Below are 13,412 nucleotides of genomic sequence, written 5' to 3'. Positions count from 1 at the left end.
CACTTTCAATGTAAAAAAGATGAATCCATCCTTGCAATAAGAACCATTCAAATGTTCTGAAAATCATGGATTGATTTGTTGTTCAAGCATTTACATTGATGTACAACTTTATTGCCATACAGTTTGACAACTAACCTGCTTTGCAAAACTTACTATAAGTGGATCGTCTTCTTGGTATTAGAGTGGAGCTACAGACACTTCACCTTGCTGATCCTCTTGAAGAGTTACAGTTTCATCGCCATTTACAATCTGCGTACGGGTTTCGAGCTTTGGAATTATCGGTGGCTGTGGTCTCCGAGTGACGGTCATCAGTAAGCCTTCTGTTGTGTGGATGGTTGCTCCTGTAGTCATCTCAACCTGCACAAATTCAGTTGATTGTTATGCTTGACAAGGTACAACAGGAATTAGTACAAGAAAATAAGTCTTACAGGAGGTGCTCCAAGGGCCATCTGAAAATTGAATCTTCTCACTAGCATTGCAGTTGCGACCACAGTCTGTGAAACCGACACGAAGAACAGTTTTATGTTGTATTTATTTCAGTTTCTCTAGTGCATTGTTCTTACTTAAAAGCTTGTTAGAGCTATGGTTTCTCAACACAATGATGGTTGTTTATGTATATCATACCTTGATGTAAAAAATATTGAGAAACACCAAATCATCAATGTAAAAGAGAGTGTAATATAATTCTTGTCTGGATGGTATTTATTAAACAAGGAAATATAATGCTGCTTAGGTTAAAAAGGATTTTAATGGGTTTTTACTGGCCATGAATTTTACATTACCTCAAAGGTTGCAAACATGTCACCGACGCATTTCCGTTGGCCACCACCGAATGGCAAATAACTGCATGAGTTGAGGGTGATGAGTATGATGATTGCTTCTCAAATTATTGAAAAAACATGTGATATCTCACATATGCAGAAAAACAGCTTATCAATTTTATCGCCATAACATACAGTGGTGAAGATTCAATGAAGTTTTATGTTATGAGATATCTAATGATAATTAGGTGATTTTTTGATGAACACCTATATTTTATAAAACCCATCCACTTTCAATTTTCATGTGTATAATATAAGGCTCCCTTAGTCTGTTAAAATTTTAACAAAATCCATCCACCAATGCTATACAATTTTAAAATGACAAAACTATCTTTCTTTGGAAAAATATTTAAATAATTAAAATAAAATTTGAAAACGTTTAACTTAACTTTTAAAAAATAATTTCGCAAGACAAATACATCTGAAGAAAACAAATTCAAAATGAAATATTTTTGAAAATTTGTTTTAAATATATAGCTAATTCTCTAAATAGGGGTAGGTTTTTTTTTTCCGGTAATAAAGGGTAAAACAGATACAGGTTAATCTGGCTAGCAACTTATTCTTAAAATTTTGGTATAAACAAACGAGGCAAGATAAATAAATAAAGATAGCAAAAGCCTGCGTAATTGATTGCACATTAAAATCATGCTGTGTCATGGCATTTCTATAGTTTGATAAATTTTGAATGAGTTTCAGATTAGATAACCATAATTTTGATTGATAACAGAATGCAACCAGAACTTAAAACCAAGGTCAAAAAGTTACCTGAAATTTTGATTGATCTCATTTGGATTTGGTCCGTCCAAAGGCCATCTTTCAGGATTAAAACAATCAGGATCAGTCCAATGTTTGGGACTTCGGTGGAGATTCCAAACAGAAATGAAAATATCTTCTCCCCTGTAATAAAAATAAAATAAGAAATGAAGGCAAAAAACCAAACCACAACTTCTATACGTGATATGTTCTGTTGGTTGTGCATGTGGTCTAAAGAGGGCAACTGTCCAAGACCAAAAAGATGAAGGGTTGTAAAGCAAGTGGCATACAGAGAGCAGCTCACGGCCGTGCTGACAAACTCGGTTGTGGCAGCGTTTGGAAGATATGATGCACAGGCCGGGAAGAGACACTAGGAGATTTTTATCCATCAAATTGAAGCCAAGGTGTGGTAGATCAAGGGAAGAAGAGCTTGGTTTTTCATCATTATTGAACGGTTTTTAATTGGTTATCTTGATTAGTAGAGCTTGTTAAAACCATCTTTAATTCTCACCTTCAAACCTTGATAAGGAGATAAGTTGTTCCATCTTTCTTCTTGTTGAAAGTATATATTTACTGGTTTTAGTGATCATGTTTGAATCTAATCTCCTAGTAGAGGTAAAATCTCAAGTTCTCAAGTTCAGACATCAACTTGAGATCTTAAATGCTATGTTTCATCTTTCATTTAGTGGATTGATTGCTTTCCCAATGCTCCATGGTTTTCCCCTCATCATTAGTGTGTTTTCCCTAATGCACTACTCTCATGACTTGATTGTTTGCACTGTTTGCTTGTTGGTGGATTTGATAGTCCTTGTGTTGATTCTACAATTCACTATAAAAAGGCCAGGTTTGCGCACCAGTTTCAACGCTATTGCTGAACAATTTAACTAATGCATATATATACATATTTAGTATTGCTTTAAAAATGAAAATTACCTTTTTATAGGAAAACCCCCGAGAATATCATCATCAAGAGAACGTCGAATCAAGACAGGTGGCTGTGGGTAAAGCCTTAATGACTGCAAACACAAAAGATTATTTTTAAAGGCATTTCACATGAAGTACAAATTGCATGGCAGCATGCTGTGTGCATTCAATTGAGCAGAACAAGCTCTTACTTCATTAATAACTCGAGTGGTATACTTCAGCTTCTTCATGTCTTCAATAGTGGGAAGACGATCACCAAGGACAGAATCTACCTATAACCATGGTCAAACAAAGAATAATGTAAGGTCTCAATGTAAACGAAGTGGCACTGTTTTTTAAATTTTATTTACATGAAAGGTTTAAAGAATTAACCTCATCCTGAAGCTTGGACATGACATGTGGGTTCTGCATGGTTGATGTATGCCATTTTTCAAACTAGAGACTTAATATAACATGAAAAAAGATGGGAGACATAATAGAATACATTCTTATTAAAATACCTTAGAAAGAAGATAAAAGGTCCATGTTAAAACTGCTGCTGATGTCTCATGACCTGCTATAAGCAATGTCATCAAATCATCACGAAGTTGTTTGCTGGACACCTGATTTAGAAGAAATATGATTAACTGGGTAAAGTCTGGCTGTGGGAGCTGTTAAGATCCAATTCTAAAAGTCATGGAACTGGAAGCATACATGAAACCCAGATACCAACAGAGAGTGAATAGTACAATAAGTAGTATTAGGATAAGAATTTTAAATGCGTTGAATTGGAAGAGTACATCATCACCGGATGCCAACAGAAAGTGAAGAATGCTAGGGTCTTGCTCATTCATGTACTCCTCATGAAACTGCAACTCCTCTTGCTCTACCATTCTCTGTAGAAATAAACAGGTAAGACAAAATTCAACAGAGGCAGGAAATTAAATGAATGACCAAAGAGAACACTCGTGCTCTGTTGTTAATAAACTCGATATTTCATGTGGAATTCTGTGAATCTAATAATGTTAAATATGAGATTCGCCAACCAAATGATTGCAGCAAATGAGAATATTGCATAGAAAGCAATCAAAGCATAATTGCAGATTCCAATTCTACATAAACTTCACCAGAAAGAAAGTTCTAGCACAAAAATAAGAAATTGATTATAAAAGAAGAATGAACAGTGGAAAGATTCTTTGAACAGGGAGTTGTAAACTTGTAATATCTAATTCATAAAAGTGGAGATTAGTTACTAGTTAGATTACCTTGCAGATAGCGATTAGGTCATCAAGGGTATCATTCACCAACTTGAGAGCTTGACTGGCCTTCTTCTGCCTTGGGGAGATATCTTTCCATATTGGAATTTCCCAAGTTGGTATAAGTGAGGTGCTCCGCATTTCTGCTTCTCTCAATACGGTATAAACTGCCTAAACAGTGGAAAGATATAAGGCACATGGTTTGTCATGGAAATTCAATGGATAAAATACACATAAACCAAAACATGCAAGTACCTCAATAATCCCATTGTCATGTGTAAGAGAATCAAAATTGTAATTAAACACAGCCTTGCCAATGACATCCAAAGTCATCCGAGAGAAAAGTGACTCCATTTCCGAGTCCTCTCCATCAGAAGCTGCTTTATCTAATTTCTCACAAAGCCCGTATGAGGCTTTTCCAAAGAGTCCTATCATTTTAGCTACATACTACCAAAGCAATCAAGCAAGTTCAGGGCCACAATAACAAACAATTTGAGCTTAATTTGCTAACCAGCAGACAAAGAATGACCTTTTGATGTAATGCTGGGACAATGGCTTTCCTCCTTACTTTCCAAACGTCATAGTCAGCTGGGATCAAGCCCTTCCCCATCACAAACTCAAGGATTTCCGCTAGGATTCCCTATCGCCTCAACAGCAATTTCATGAAATTACTGTTAAACTAACATCAAGAAGACAGACATGAAAACAAACAATAGTTGAAGGGCACCTTGGAATAGTCCTGGGCATTATCCCTCAAAATGCGCTTAGCTATTTCAGGATCTGAAACAATAAGAAAGGACTGACAATGGAGAGTGTGTCACTAATTGTTCAATGAAATCACAAGGCTTTCAATTCAACCACTTGATTGTTTCTATGATTACCTTGGGGCCAAAGGTGAGGCGAAAGATACCACCATAAGTGATGAAGAGCTCATATAGAGGAATGAAGAAAGCCTGCCCTCCAACCGCACCGATAGACCCTTTTGCTTGAGGGATCTTCAGGCGCTGAGCGTCACCAACTCCCACCCACCTCTCCAGCATCTCATCAAGGAACTTCCCCACCGGGCCAAGCCTTCTGAAGGCGCTTCTCAACCTACCCAGCATCACATTGAGCATCAATAGTTCGAAAAAATTCCTAAAAGAAGAGATGCGGGTGGAAGTGAAGAGTTGTGAGGGACCTAGATTGAGGAACGCTGAACTCGCCGGAAGCGATGCGAGCGGCGAGCTCAGCACGCCGTTTCTCCTCGAGAATCCTCTGGACATCCTTCAAACCTGGAGGTTCTTCAGGTTCCCGTCCATTGGAAAATCCGCAGCTGATGGTGCCACTTCTCGGAGCCGAAGCAAGGCGAGCTTTGGCGTTGGAAGGGACTGGGAAACGGAAGGATGGGAAGAACGCAGTGGTGGACGCCATTGCCGAGCTCCTCTCTCTCTCTCTCTCTCTCTCACTGGATCGGCGATGTGCGGGAGAGAGGAGGAAATGCAGTCGTGTAGAAGACGATGAGGTTTTCTAGTTAAAGACGTGGTCTTTTATTTGGCGGTTTAGGTGGGAGAATCCAGACAAACTCTGTTTGGAATCTTTTTCAAGCCATTTTCATGGGCTTCCGGCCCACAAAATATTATTTTCTTTTTTTTTTTTAATTAATTCAAAATTATTAATAAAATAAAATTATAATATTTTTGTCACTGTCGCAATGGTTGAGTAGTTAAGGCTGCTACGCAGGAGGGAGGAGGCTTATCCATATTTGGGAAAGTAAACAATAATAAAAACAATATTTTTTTAAAAAAAATTAATTTAATGGTGGTTTGAAAATATAATATAATTAGAAATTTGTTGTTTTATTTTAGTAGGTGAAATAAAAATTATCTTATAATATACTCTCAATCTTTTTTATCTGTTATGTGGTGGTTAATAAATTATCAAAAAAATTAGTTATTTTACAAAATTTTATAAAAAATTAATTTTTTTTTTCAAATTACCACTAATTTATATTTGTACAATCCTCCCTCATATTTAATTTTAACAAGAGAGTCGAATAGAGTATTAAAGGTATTATTGAAAAAATAATAATAAATATTTCTTGATTTTAAAAAATAACAGATAAAAAAATATTGTATTTGATATATTTATTTTTTTAATAAATTTGTAGTTTATCTATTTTATTATATATATATTTGTGACAGATAAAAAAAACAGAGAGAATATATGGTTAATTTTATGATTAAAAAAATCCAGTTTTAAATGAATTTATTTTATTTTTTATTATTGAATTAATTCAGGATTAATATGAAAAGGTATAATTGCTATATAAATCCCTGTAATTGTGTACTTTCTGCCTTTTTAGTCCTTGTAATAGGTACATTTAAGTCCTCATATTTGATCGAGTTGGGACTTTCGAGTCTGAGGCGCAGATGGCGTTATCTTCGCCCTTTTTTTTGAGCTGGCATGGTTTTAAATATTTGCTGTTATGTACAATTAAGTCCTTGTATTTGATCGAGTTGGGACTTTTTAGTCCCCTATTTCGTAATAAAAAAAGTCACATTTGCAGTTAGGTCTAATTAAGTCCTCATATTTGATCAATTTGGGACTTTTTAGTCCCCCAATTTCATAATAGAAAAAGTCACGTCGGCTCAAAAGAAACGACAAAGTTAACGGCATCTATGCCGCGGACTAGAAAGTCTCAACTCGATCAAATATGAGGACTTAAATGTACCTAAAAGTATTACAAGGACTAAAAGGCAGAAAGTACACAATTACAGGGACCTGTATGCAATTAAACCATATGAAAATATAGAAAATTTGAAGGAGTTGCTTGAAATTTTACAATATCATAGGATGATATAATAATTAATAAGATATTCAAAAAAAGATCGAGAGAGAAAGAGATGGGTCGCCGGCCTCGCGAGAGCGACGACGAAGACGATGATATCCGCTACCACTACCCTCTTCCCTCCTCCACCTCCTACTATGGCGCCGGCGTATCCTCCAAGGGCTCCGGCGGTCGTGGCGGCAGCGGCGGGTCAGGTGGCCTGGCTCCATCGAAATCGACGGTCTATATCTCGAACTTGGACTACTCGCTGACAAACTCTGATCTTCATACCATCTTCTCGACCTTCGGGAAGGTAGCCCGTGTCACTGTCCTCAAGGATCGTGCCACTCGCGCCAGCCGTGGTGTGGCCTTTATCCTCTTTGTCTCCCGCGACGATGCGTCTTCGGCGGCTGCTGCCATGAACGGGAAAATCCTCAATGGGCGGACCCTTTCGGCTTCTATCGCCACCGATAACGGCCGCGCCACGGAGTTCATCCGGCGCCGCGTTTATCGTGACAAGAGTCGGTGCTATGAGTGCGGAGAAGGGGGACATCTATCATATGAGTGCCCGCGTAACCAGTTGGGGGCTAGGGAACGACCAAACCCTAAGAAGACTCGGAGAGCGGCTCAGAGAGAAGACGGTGGTGGGGATGATGGTGCCTTTGATGGCGGGGATGAATTAGGATTTGAGGATGATAACTGGGCATCAGTGGTGGACACTAGGGATTTCGAGGAGAAAGCTAGAGGGAGGGAGGAGGTGATGGACCCGGATTTAGATTCAAAGAAGGAGAAGAAGAAGAAGAAGAAGGAGAAGAAGTTGAGCTATTTTAGCGATGAAAGTGGCGAGGATGATTAAAAAAGGTATTTTTCCTTAATTTTTTTTTTTTTTTTGGTAAATTGATTCAGTGATACTGAACTAGGAAAGAAATGCTTTAACTTTGTTAATGTTTATAAGCCATGAATTTGATTGCATGATTGTGTGTGTGAATAGTCCTGTGCAGGATAGCATAGATGATGTAAATGTTTGAAGGGCATTATAGTTGCTTTGTAATCTCAATGTGACCTCTATGATTTATTTGGTTGTATCTAATCTTTTACAGAGATGTAACTGGATTTTGTTTGAGTTGAGAATTAAAGCTTTTGTATATCTATCTGTGATGGGAATATAGCTGCTTCTGCTGCTATAAATTTTTTTATAATATATACTTGCTTCTCCCGTATTCTTGCCTTTTGTATGGGATTTATGGACACTCTTGACCTGATTTGAAGTTTTGGAGAAGATTCACAGTGTTGTATGTTGGGTTTCATGGTCTATAGAGAAGATTGTGTATGTCATTCCAATTTTTTTGTTAAAGGGATATTGAGAAAAATTATTTGTGCTGTTTTCTCTGCTGATTTTTAATTTGCGAATCAATTTTGAAATTTCTTAGGTGTTTGATCACTGCTATACTTACCGATAACTTTGTAACACCTTGACGGAAGGATTTTCATAGCTGAATGAGCTACTGGGATTACTTGTGGCTAACAAGACTATTGTAGAATAGATAGTTTGAGATTTGAGAATAGTCTTGTGGAATGATGGGAATTTTATTAGGTCATTTGAAGGTTGTTTTCCTTTGTTTGGCTATAGAATTTTTTCTCTCATGTTGTATTCTCTTTTTGATATCCTTTTGTCTCCAAGTTACATACTTGCAATGCTGTTCTACATCATCTCATGTTGTAAATTTTTGAGATTGAAGTAGCTATGTACTATGAGTATGATACCTCCTGCAGCAACCATATTTGATTATTCTTTCCTGATTGTATGTAACTTCAAAAAGACATGTTTGTCATTCTTTAAAATTGTATGAAATAGTTTCATTTCTATTTGTAGTTATGGTCTGTTTTTTTACTTCTGCTATATGTTTTTCATGAAGCATAATAAATTCTTGCTGTTCAACAGAAAAATTTGCTTTTCGTGGGGGGAAGGAATACATTGAAGTTTAGAGATGAAAACAGTTTGGAGGAATTTAGAAGATCTGAGTTTTATAATGGCTGCCAATTTTTGCTCAGTGTCCTCCTTGTTATTACTCTTGTTTCATGTATCTTCAGTGTTTTCCAGAATCTCAAACTCACCATTTGTTTGTGATACACCATACTTTTTGTCTGTGCAAAACAAGAATGCAGACATTCACTTCTTAGAATTGATTATAAAGGCATTATTTTATGATTCAACTGTGTCAGCAGACAACATCTAATGATCTCGTTCATGAATCCCCCAGGACTATCTTGACTGATGAAGACACCTCTGTTTTCATCTCCAGGTTGCATTTCCCTCGCAAATTGTCCTCTGACAGCAGAACAAGAGAGACCCAATCTTTTCGTGGTACCTTTCTCAATATCATTTGTTGTTATCAATGTTTTATTTGCAAATTTGCCTTTCCAAACCTCTTATTTGCTGATCATATTTATATTTCAGATATGCAGAATGATGTCCATGTTTCTTGGAGATAGTATTTGTGACACCATGTTGGAATTTGTTCATCAGGGGCATGCCAAAAAAATAAAAAAAGTATTTGTGAACAACTTGTTGAATATTTTGAATATTTTCTCATTTGTCAACCATGCTCAACAACATCTCTTATTTAGAATGCCTATTTGATGCCTCCTCAATGTCTTGTATATTAATTTATCAATACCATGAAAAATTCCTCATTAATGTAGAATATATACATTTTTTATAGAAAACGGCAAGTGTTGTGTGCACGAGTGTGTGCACGAATCGAAAATTAATCATCCATCCAATATGAGATTTGGACAGTAAATCTGCTTTTACAATCGGGGATTTATTATCATCATTGCATCTTGTGAGGCTCGAATTCAAAAATTCATAAATATTTCATACTCATTTTTTATGATACTGAGCCTTTGGTTGTAGAACAAAACTTGATCACGCTCTGATGTACTGTGGGTTAATTCAGATAGCTTTGATCATTTCCATTATTATTATTATTATTATTATTATTATTTTTTGGCACATAGCGCTTATTTTAATCAAGGCTTTATATCTTAACTTTTCTGGCTTACTTTATCTTACTTATTTGCAAATAAATCTAATCACCCAAATTTATAGGATGTCTTTGATACATAAATAATTTGTCAAAAATATTTCAGAAAATAGTGATTATTATAATTAAGTTCCGAACCTATTTTTTTTTCTTCATTTTATTATCAATTTAAACAAAAATATAAAAAAAAAAATATCAATCATTATAAATAACAAATCTTGTTGTGTCTGTGTATGTGAATAAACATTTAAAACTTAATTTTATAAAAATTTATAATACTGGTATTTTACAAAACCAGTGAAGTCTTAACGGGTTTCGGATCTTTACCGCACACCCGAATCCGCATTTTATAAAATATTATAGCGCGCTGGTGGAAAGGAAAAAGGAATGGCGGGATGCGGGCAAACCCTAGCATTGAGAATCCAAATCTCCAGCGATCGGTAATCTCAAAATCTATGCTATTTAAATTCCAGCTAAAATCTAAAAAAAATTTCATAAATCGGTGTTTTTGAGATGATTTCGGGCATTTTCGATCTCTGTAGGAGTTCATGCCATTTTTGTTCGTTAGCTTCTCTGTTTTGATTCAGTTTTTCGAATTGATTCCAATTGCTTATTTTGTGGCTATTTTTTTTCTCTTTTGTTTGTGATTGTAATGTCTTGTTATTGTTTTTTTCTACCTTGCTTTGCTCTTAGTTTGAGATCTTACTTAAATGTTTTGAATTAGCTTAGAAAGATTTTATTTTGGATTGGATATTTGGATCTTGGTGTGTTTCGCTTCTTTTTTATGTTGGGTCATTTATTAGAGCCACGGATTTGCAATAGAAAAGTGTTTTTGTGTTTGTATTGGTTAATTTCTGTTAAGAGACATTGGAAATCAGAGGGTGCCAACATAGATTCTAAATCAAAGAATGACCTTTATGCAACTGTTGCTTTAATTCATATGAAAAATTATATTGCTTGAATTCATCTCAATCCTTGTCCACCTAAACATTATCATTTTATGCAGTACTGATACTGCTAGATTCTTTGTGTAATATCAATTCATTTGCTCGGAATTCTTCAGCATATTGATGCAAAATAATGCATGGGCTAGTGTTTAATTGGGATTGAGGTGGAGAGGTACTGGTGGTGATCAGGATCAGACAATGCAATGTTATTTTTGAATTGGCACAACAGTTGTACTGTTGGAATTCATTTGTTTTTCTTTGTGCAATGGGCGAGTTTGGTGGTTTCGTGGGGACTCACGGTGGTGGTTTTGGATGCATGTTATGTTGAGGACAGAGGGGGTGCTGGAAGTTGATTTGATGGTGGTGGATTTGTTGTAATGCTGTGAATAAGCAGCGTCTGGTGTTTTCATGAAAGTTTGAAGATGAGCAGCAGTAGGTGTAGCCCTCCATAAAAGGCTGGCCTCCATGGGTACGGAAGATCTGCACAGAGGGCTATTATTGCTGTGATCTTCCATACAAGACTGGCCCTAAAAGGGAAGGGAAGGTCTACATTAGAGGTCTTTTGCTACTGCAGTGATCCACGCAAGACTAGTCCTAAAAGGGCATGGAAGATCCACACAGAGGGTTATTCCTATTATGATGATCCATACAGGGGGATAGATGGCCCTTTTCCAGGTTTCATTGCTTCTGTTCCTTCTATGTTTTCTCAACTTTGCGTCTAATTTGTTAGCCTGTTTATCTTTACTTTTATTTTTTATGTTTAAAAGGGAATTCGTAGCAGATTTAGCATTTGGGGTGATTATCAACTCTTTGTAGATCTAGAAACTTAATTCACCTGCATCATTTCCTTTTAGATTGTGACCAAACACCTATTTTCAGTTTTCATACTTTATATGCCACGACCTTTGTAATATACGAACTACAAGCAAGAATTTGTCAGCTTCTTGCTTTTTAGGCATTTAGTTTTTGGTTCAATTTTATTGTTTTGAGTCCTTATCATTACTCTTCATATCAGTGCATGAACATGTTCGTTTTCCACATGCTCCATCAGTGCATGTTCTTAGACTAGTTTCGTTGAACATGACATCTAATTAACTGATTACATGCATTATCAGAGAAGGGGCATTATCGTATCTACTTTTCCTTTCCCACCTTCAGTTTTTCTTTAGCTGCATTGTCATTAAGAAGATTGATGACTATATACCTACTTTTTTTTTTTTGAATGCTTGTCAGCCACTCTAACCTGATTCCTAAGCCATTGCTAAATATGTTGTAATTAAAAGAATACCATGTGCACCTTGTTTGAAATGTTTTGCATGCCTTAAATTTTTGAAAAAAAATACATAGATCAAGATGTTGTTAGAGCCACGCATCTCTGGTAAGCATTGTGGTGCTTTGGGAAGTTACTTAAATCCTATTCCTGATTTTTTTTTTTAAAAAAAAAAGGTATTTCTTGAGTCATGATGTGGCATTCCTTTTATGGATAAATTTAAGATGTTTTTGTTCACAGACTTAATTCTAACATTTCCAAGTCACTGTCTTTGTTTTTTAGACCAGTGGATTTGTGAAGGACCTGCAAGTGACCTGGAAAATTTGCGAAGGAATGCACTAATGTGGCTGTTAACAAAAATCATGATCTTCCTGGGTATGGATTCAACATCTTTAATTGTGTACCAATATGTGATGTTTGAGTTCTGCATTTAATGCGCTGTCCTTGCAGCTGGTTGATGGTTTTGTAACCAAAAAAATCTAAAAGTTGCACGAATGACATGATTCAGAATTTAATTATTTTCTTTCTTGTTTTAAATAGGAATAGAATGCCTCAACTGCCAGTCAGTGTCGAACTCAGTCACATTTTCAGATTGATGCTTATCTTATCAATAACCCTGATTTTTACACTTCTTTTCTATTAATTAACCAGGCACATTGCAGCTGAGTGCTTTCAAAAGGCTTTGTGCTGGATTGCAGAGAACCCGGAAACATAGCGAGCAATTGGCCCAATGAAGGCATATGCCGCTCTTGTTGCAAACCTGGCCACCATGCCGGTGACCACTGAGCTCTTGAGCTGCCAACTTATGATCTGAGAATTTGCAAGAATTGCCATAACCAAGGGCATTTTGATCCAGATTGCACTAATGGAAGGCTTGCAACAATTGCAGTTAAAACCAGGCATCTTGCTTTTAAACGCGAAAGCGAACCCGTGTGCAACATCTCTGGGCATTTTTCCCGGCAGTGCCCAAAGGCTGATGTTGTCGGAGAAAATATCACCTAGCACTATTGTGGGGCACATTGCAATGTGGTTTGTCGGAATTGTGACCACGTCCGTCACATGAGCAGGGACTGCATGGGACCCCGGTAATCTGCCATAATTTTAGTGCTGATGGTCACCTTGCATATGAGTGCCCGTCAGACAGATTCATGGACGGCATGCATCGATGGTACTGAGAATGGTGGATATTTGTCACTTGTCAGAATCATCTTCTTCATCCCCTCCATTCCTTTGTGGGGACTTGATCTATACATTATAACCAAAATTGTATTTGATCTTTCATGTTCCACAATTTTGTTAACATTTTGTAGCATTGTTTGAATCTTTCCAATAATTTTTCTTGGTACCATACCATGAACTGCAATTTTTTGAGCACAGGTTCCTGCTGTTGTTTGAATTGATTTTAAGTTTTAATAGTGTTAATACAGAACACATGAATGTGATGCTTTCATTGAATTTCTACTGGTTCTCTAATGCCTCCACTGATTGGGGGGAAATATTGAGGATTTTGGCACACCTAAACCATTTGAACCACTTTAATGTTCACAGGACAATGACAGACATTGAAGAAACCTGCATCTATGTCTAAATCAAAAAACCAGAGATTTCC

General features: G+C 36.5%; 2 protein-coding genes and 1 long non-coding RNA gene across 6 annotated transcripts; 2 read left to right on the top strand and 1 right to left on the bottom strand.

Annotated features, from left to right (window-relative positions):
- Positions 1 to 28: 28 nt before the first annotated feature.
- Positions 29 to 5,254, bottom strand: LOC120272033 (protein LUTEIN DEFICIENT 5, chloroplastic). Its single transcript, XM_039278745.1, has 15 exons — positions 4,911 to 5,254; positions 4,615 to 4,825; positions 4,461 to 4,532; positions 4,263 to 4,373; positions 3,989 to 4,180; positions 3,743 to 3,904; positions 3,278 to 3,373; positions 2,999 to 3,100; positions 2,871 to 2,903; positions 2,690 to 2,770; positions 2,508 to 2,590; positions 1,587 to 1,718; positions 783 to 843; positions 429 to 494; positions 29 to 357 (listed from the first exon to the last, which is right to left on the bottom strand). Exons 1-15 carry the CDS (start codon positions 5,141 to 5,143, stop codon positions 178 to 180), a joined length of 1,815 nt encoding a protein of 604 aa, XP_039134679.1. The 5' UTR covers positions 5,144 to 5,254; the 3' UTR covers positions 29 to 177.
- Positions 5,255 to 6,615: 1,361 nt separating this feature from the next.
- LOC120271820 (U11/U12 small nuclear ribonucleoprotein 31 kDa protein) lies at positions 6,616 to 9,166 on the top strand. 3 transcript variants are annotated; one of them, XR_005540061.1, is made up of 3 exons: positions 6,616 to 7,400; positions 8,843 to 8,904; positions 8,998 to 9,166. XR_005540061.1 is itself a non-coding variant. In XM_039278493.1 (2 exons), the coding sequence occupies exon 1, from the start codon at positions 6,616 to 6,618 to the stop codon at positions 7,393 to 7,395; it is 780 nt and encodes a 259-aa protein (XP_039134427.1). In that variant the 3' UTR covers positions 7,396 to 7,400; positions 8,482 to 8,753. The 3 variants fall into 3 exon arrangements, 1 of the variants encoding a protein (XP_039134427.1); XR_005540060.1 differs by having other exon boundaries at positions 8,801 to 8,904; XM_039278493.1 differs by lacking the exons at positions 8,843 to 8,904; positions 8,998 to 9,166 and adding an exon at positions 8,482 to 8,753.
- Positions 9,167 to 9,902: 736 nt separating this feature from the next.
- LOC120271861 lies at positions 9,903 to 13,181 on the top strand. Of its 2 annotated transcripts, none has more exons than XR_005540069.1 (4): positions 9,903 to 10,026; positions 10,593 to 11,208; positions 12,086 to 12,178; positions 12,455 to 13,181. It is a non-coding gene; the product is annotated as an uncharacterized LOC120271861 (long non-coding RNA). The 2 variants fall into 2 exon arrangements; XR_005540068.1 differs by having other exon boundaries at positions 9,905 to 10,026; positions 10,650 to 11,208.
- Positions 13,182 to 13,412: the final 231 nt, after the last annotated feature.

Source organism: Dioscorea cayenensis, chromosome 11 (assembly GCF_009730915.1).
Source record: "Dioscorea cayenensis subsp. rotundata cultivar TDr96_F1 chromosome 11, TDr96_F1_v2_PseudoChromosome.rev07_lg8_w22 25.fasta, whole genome shotgun sequence".
Lineage (NCBI taxonomy): Eukaryota > Viridiplantae > Streptophyta > Magnoliopsida > Dioscoreales > Dioscoreaceae > Dioscorea > Dioscorea cayenensis.
The sequence above is the reverse complement of the archived record's forward strand: the minus strand, read 5'-3'. Positions and strand labels throughout refer to the sequence as shown.

Excerpts from the sequence above, each read along its gene's own strand:
- LOC120272033 (XM_039278745.1), bottom strand. The coding sequence starts at position 5,143 with ATGGCGTCCACCACTGCGTTCTTCCCATCCTTCCGTTTCCCAGTCCCT. Across the intron at positions 4,826-4,910 it reads TTCAGCGTTCCTCAATCTAG|GTTGAGAAGCGCCTTCAGAA; the intron begins GTCCCTCACAAC and ends GATGCTGGGTAG. Across the intron at positions 2,591-2,689 it reads CCACTCGAGTTATTAATGAA|TCATTAAGGCTTTACCCACA; the intron begins GTAAGAGCTTGT and ends TTGTGTTTGCAG.
- LOC120271820 (XM_039278493.1), top strand. The coding sequence starts at position 6,616 with ATGGGTCGCCGGCCTCGCGAGAGCGACGACGAAGACGATGATATCCGC.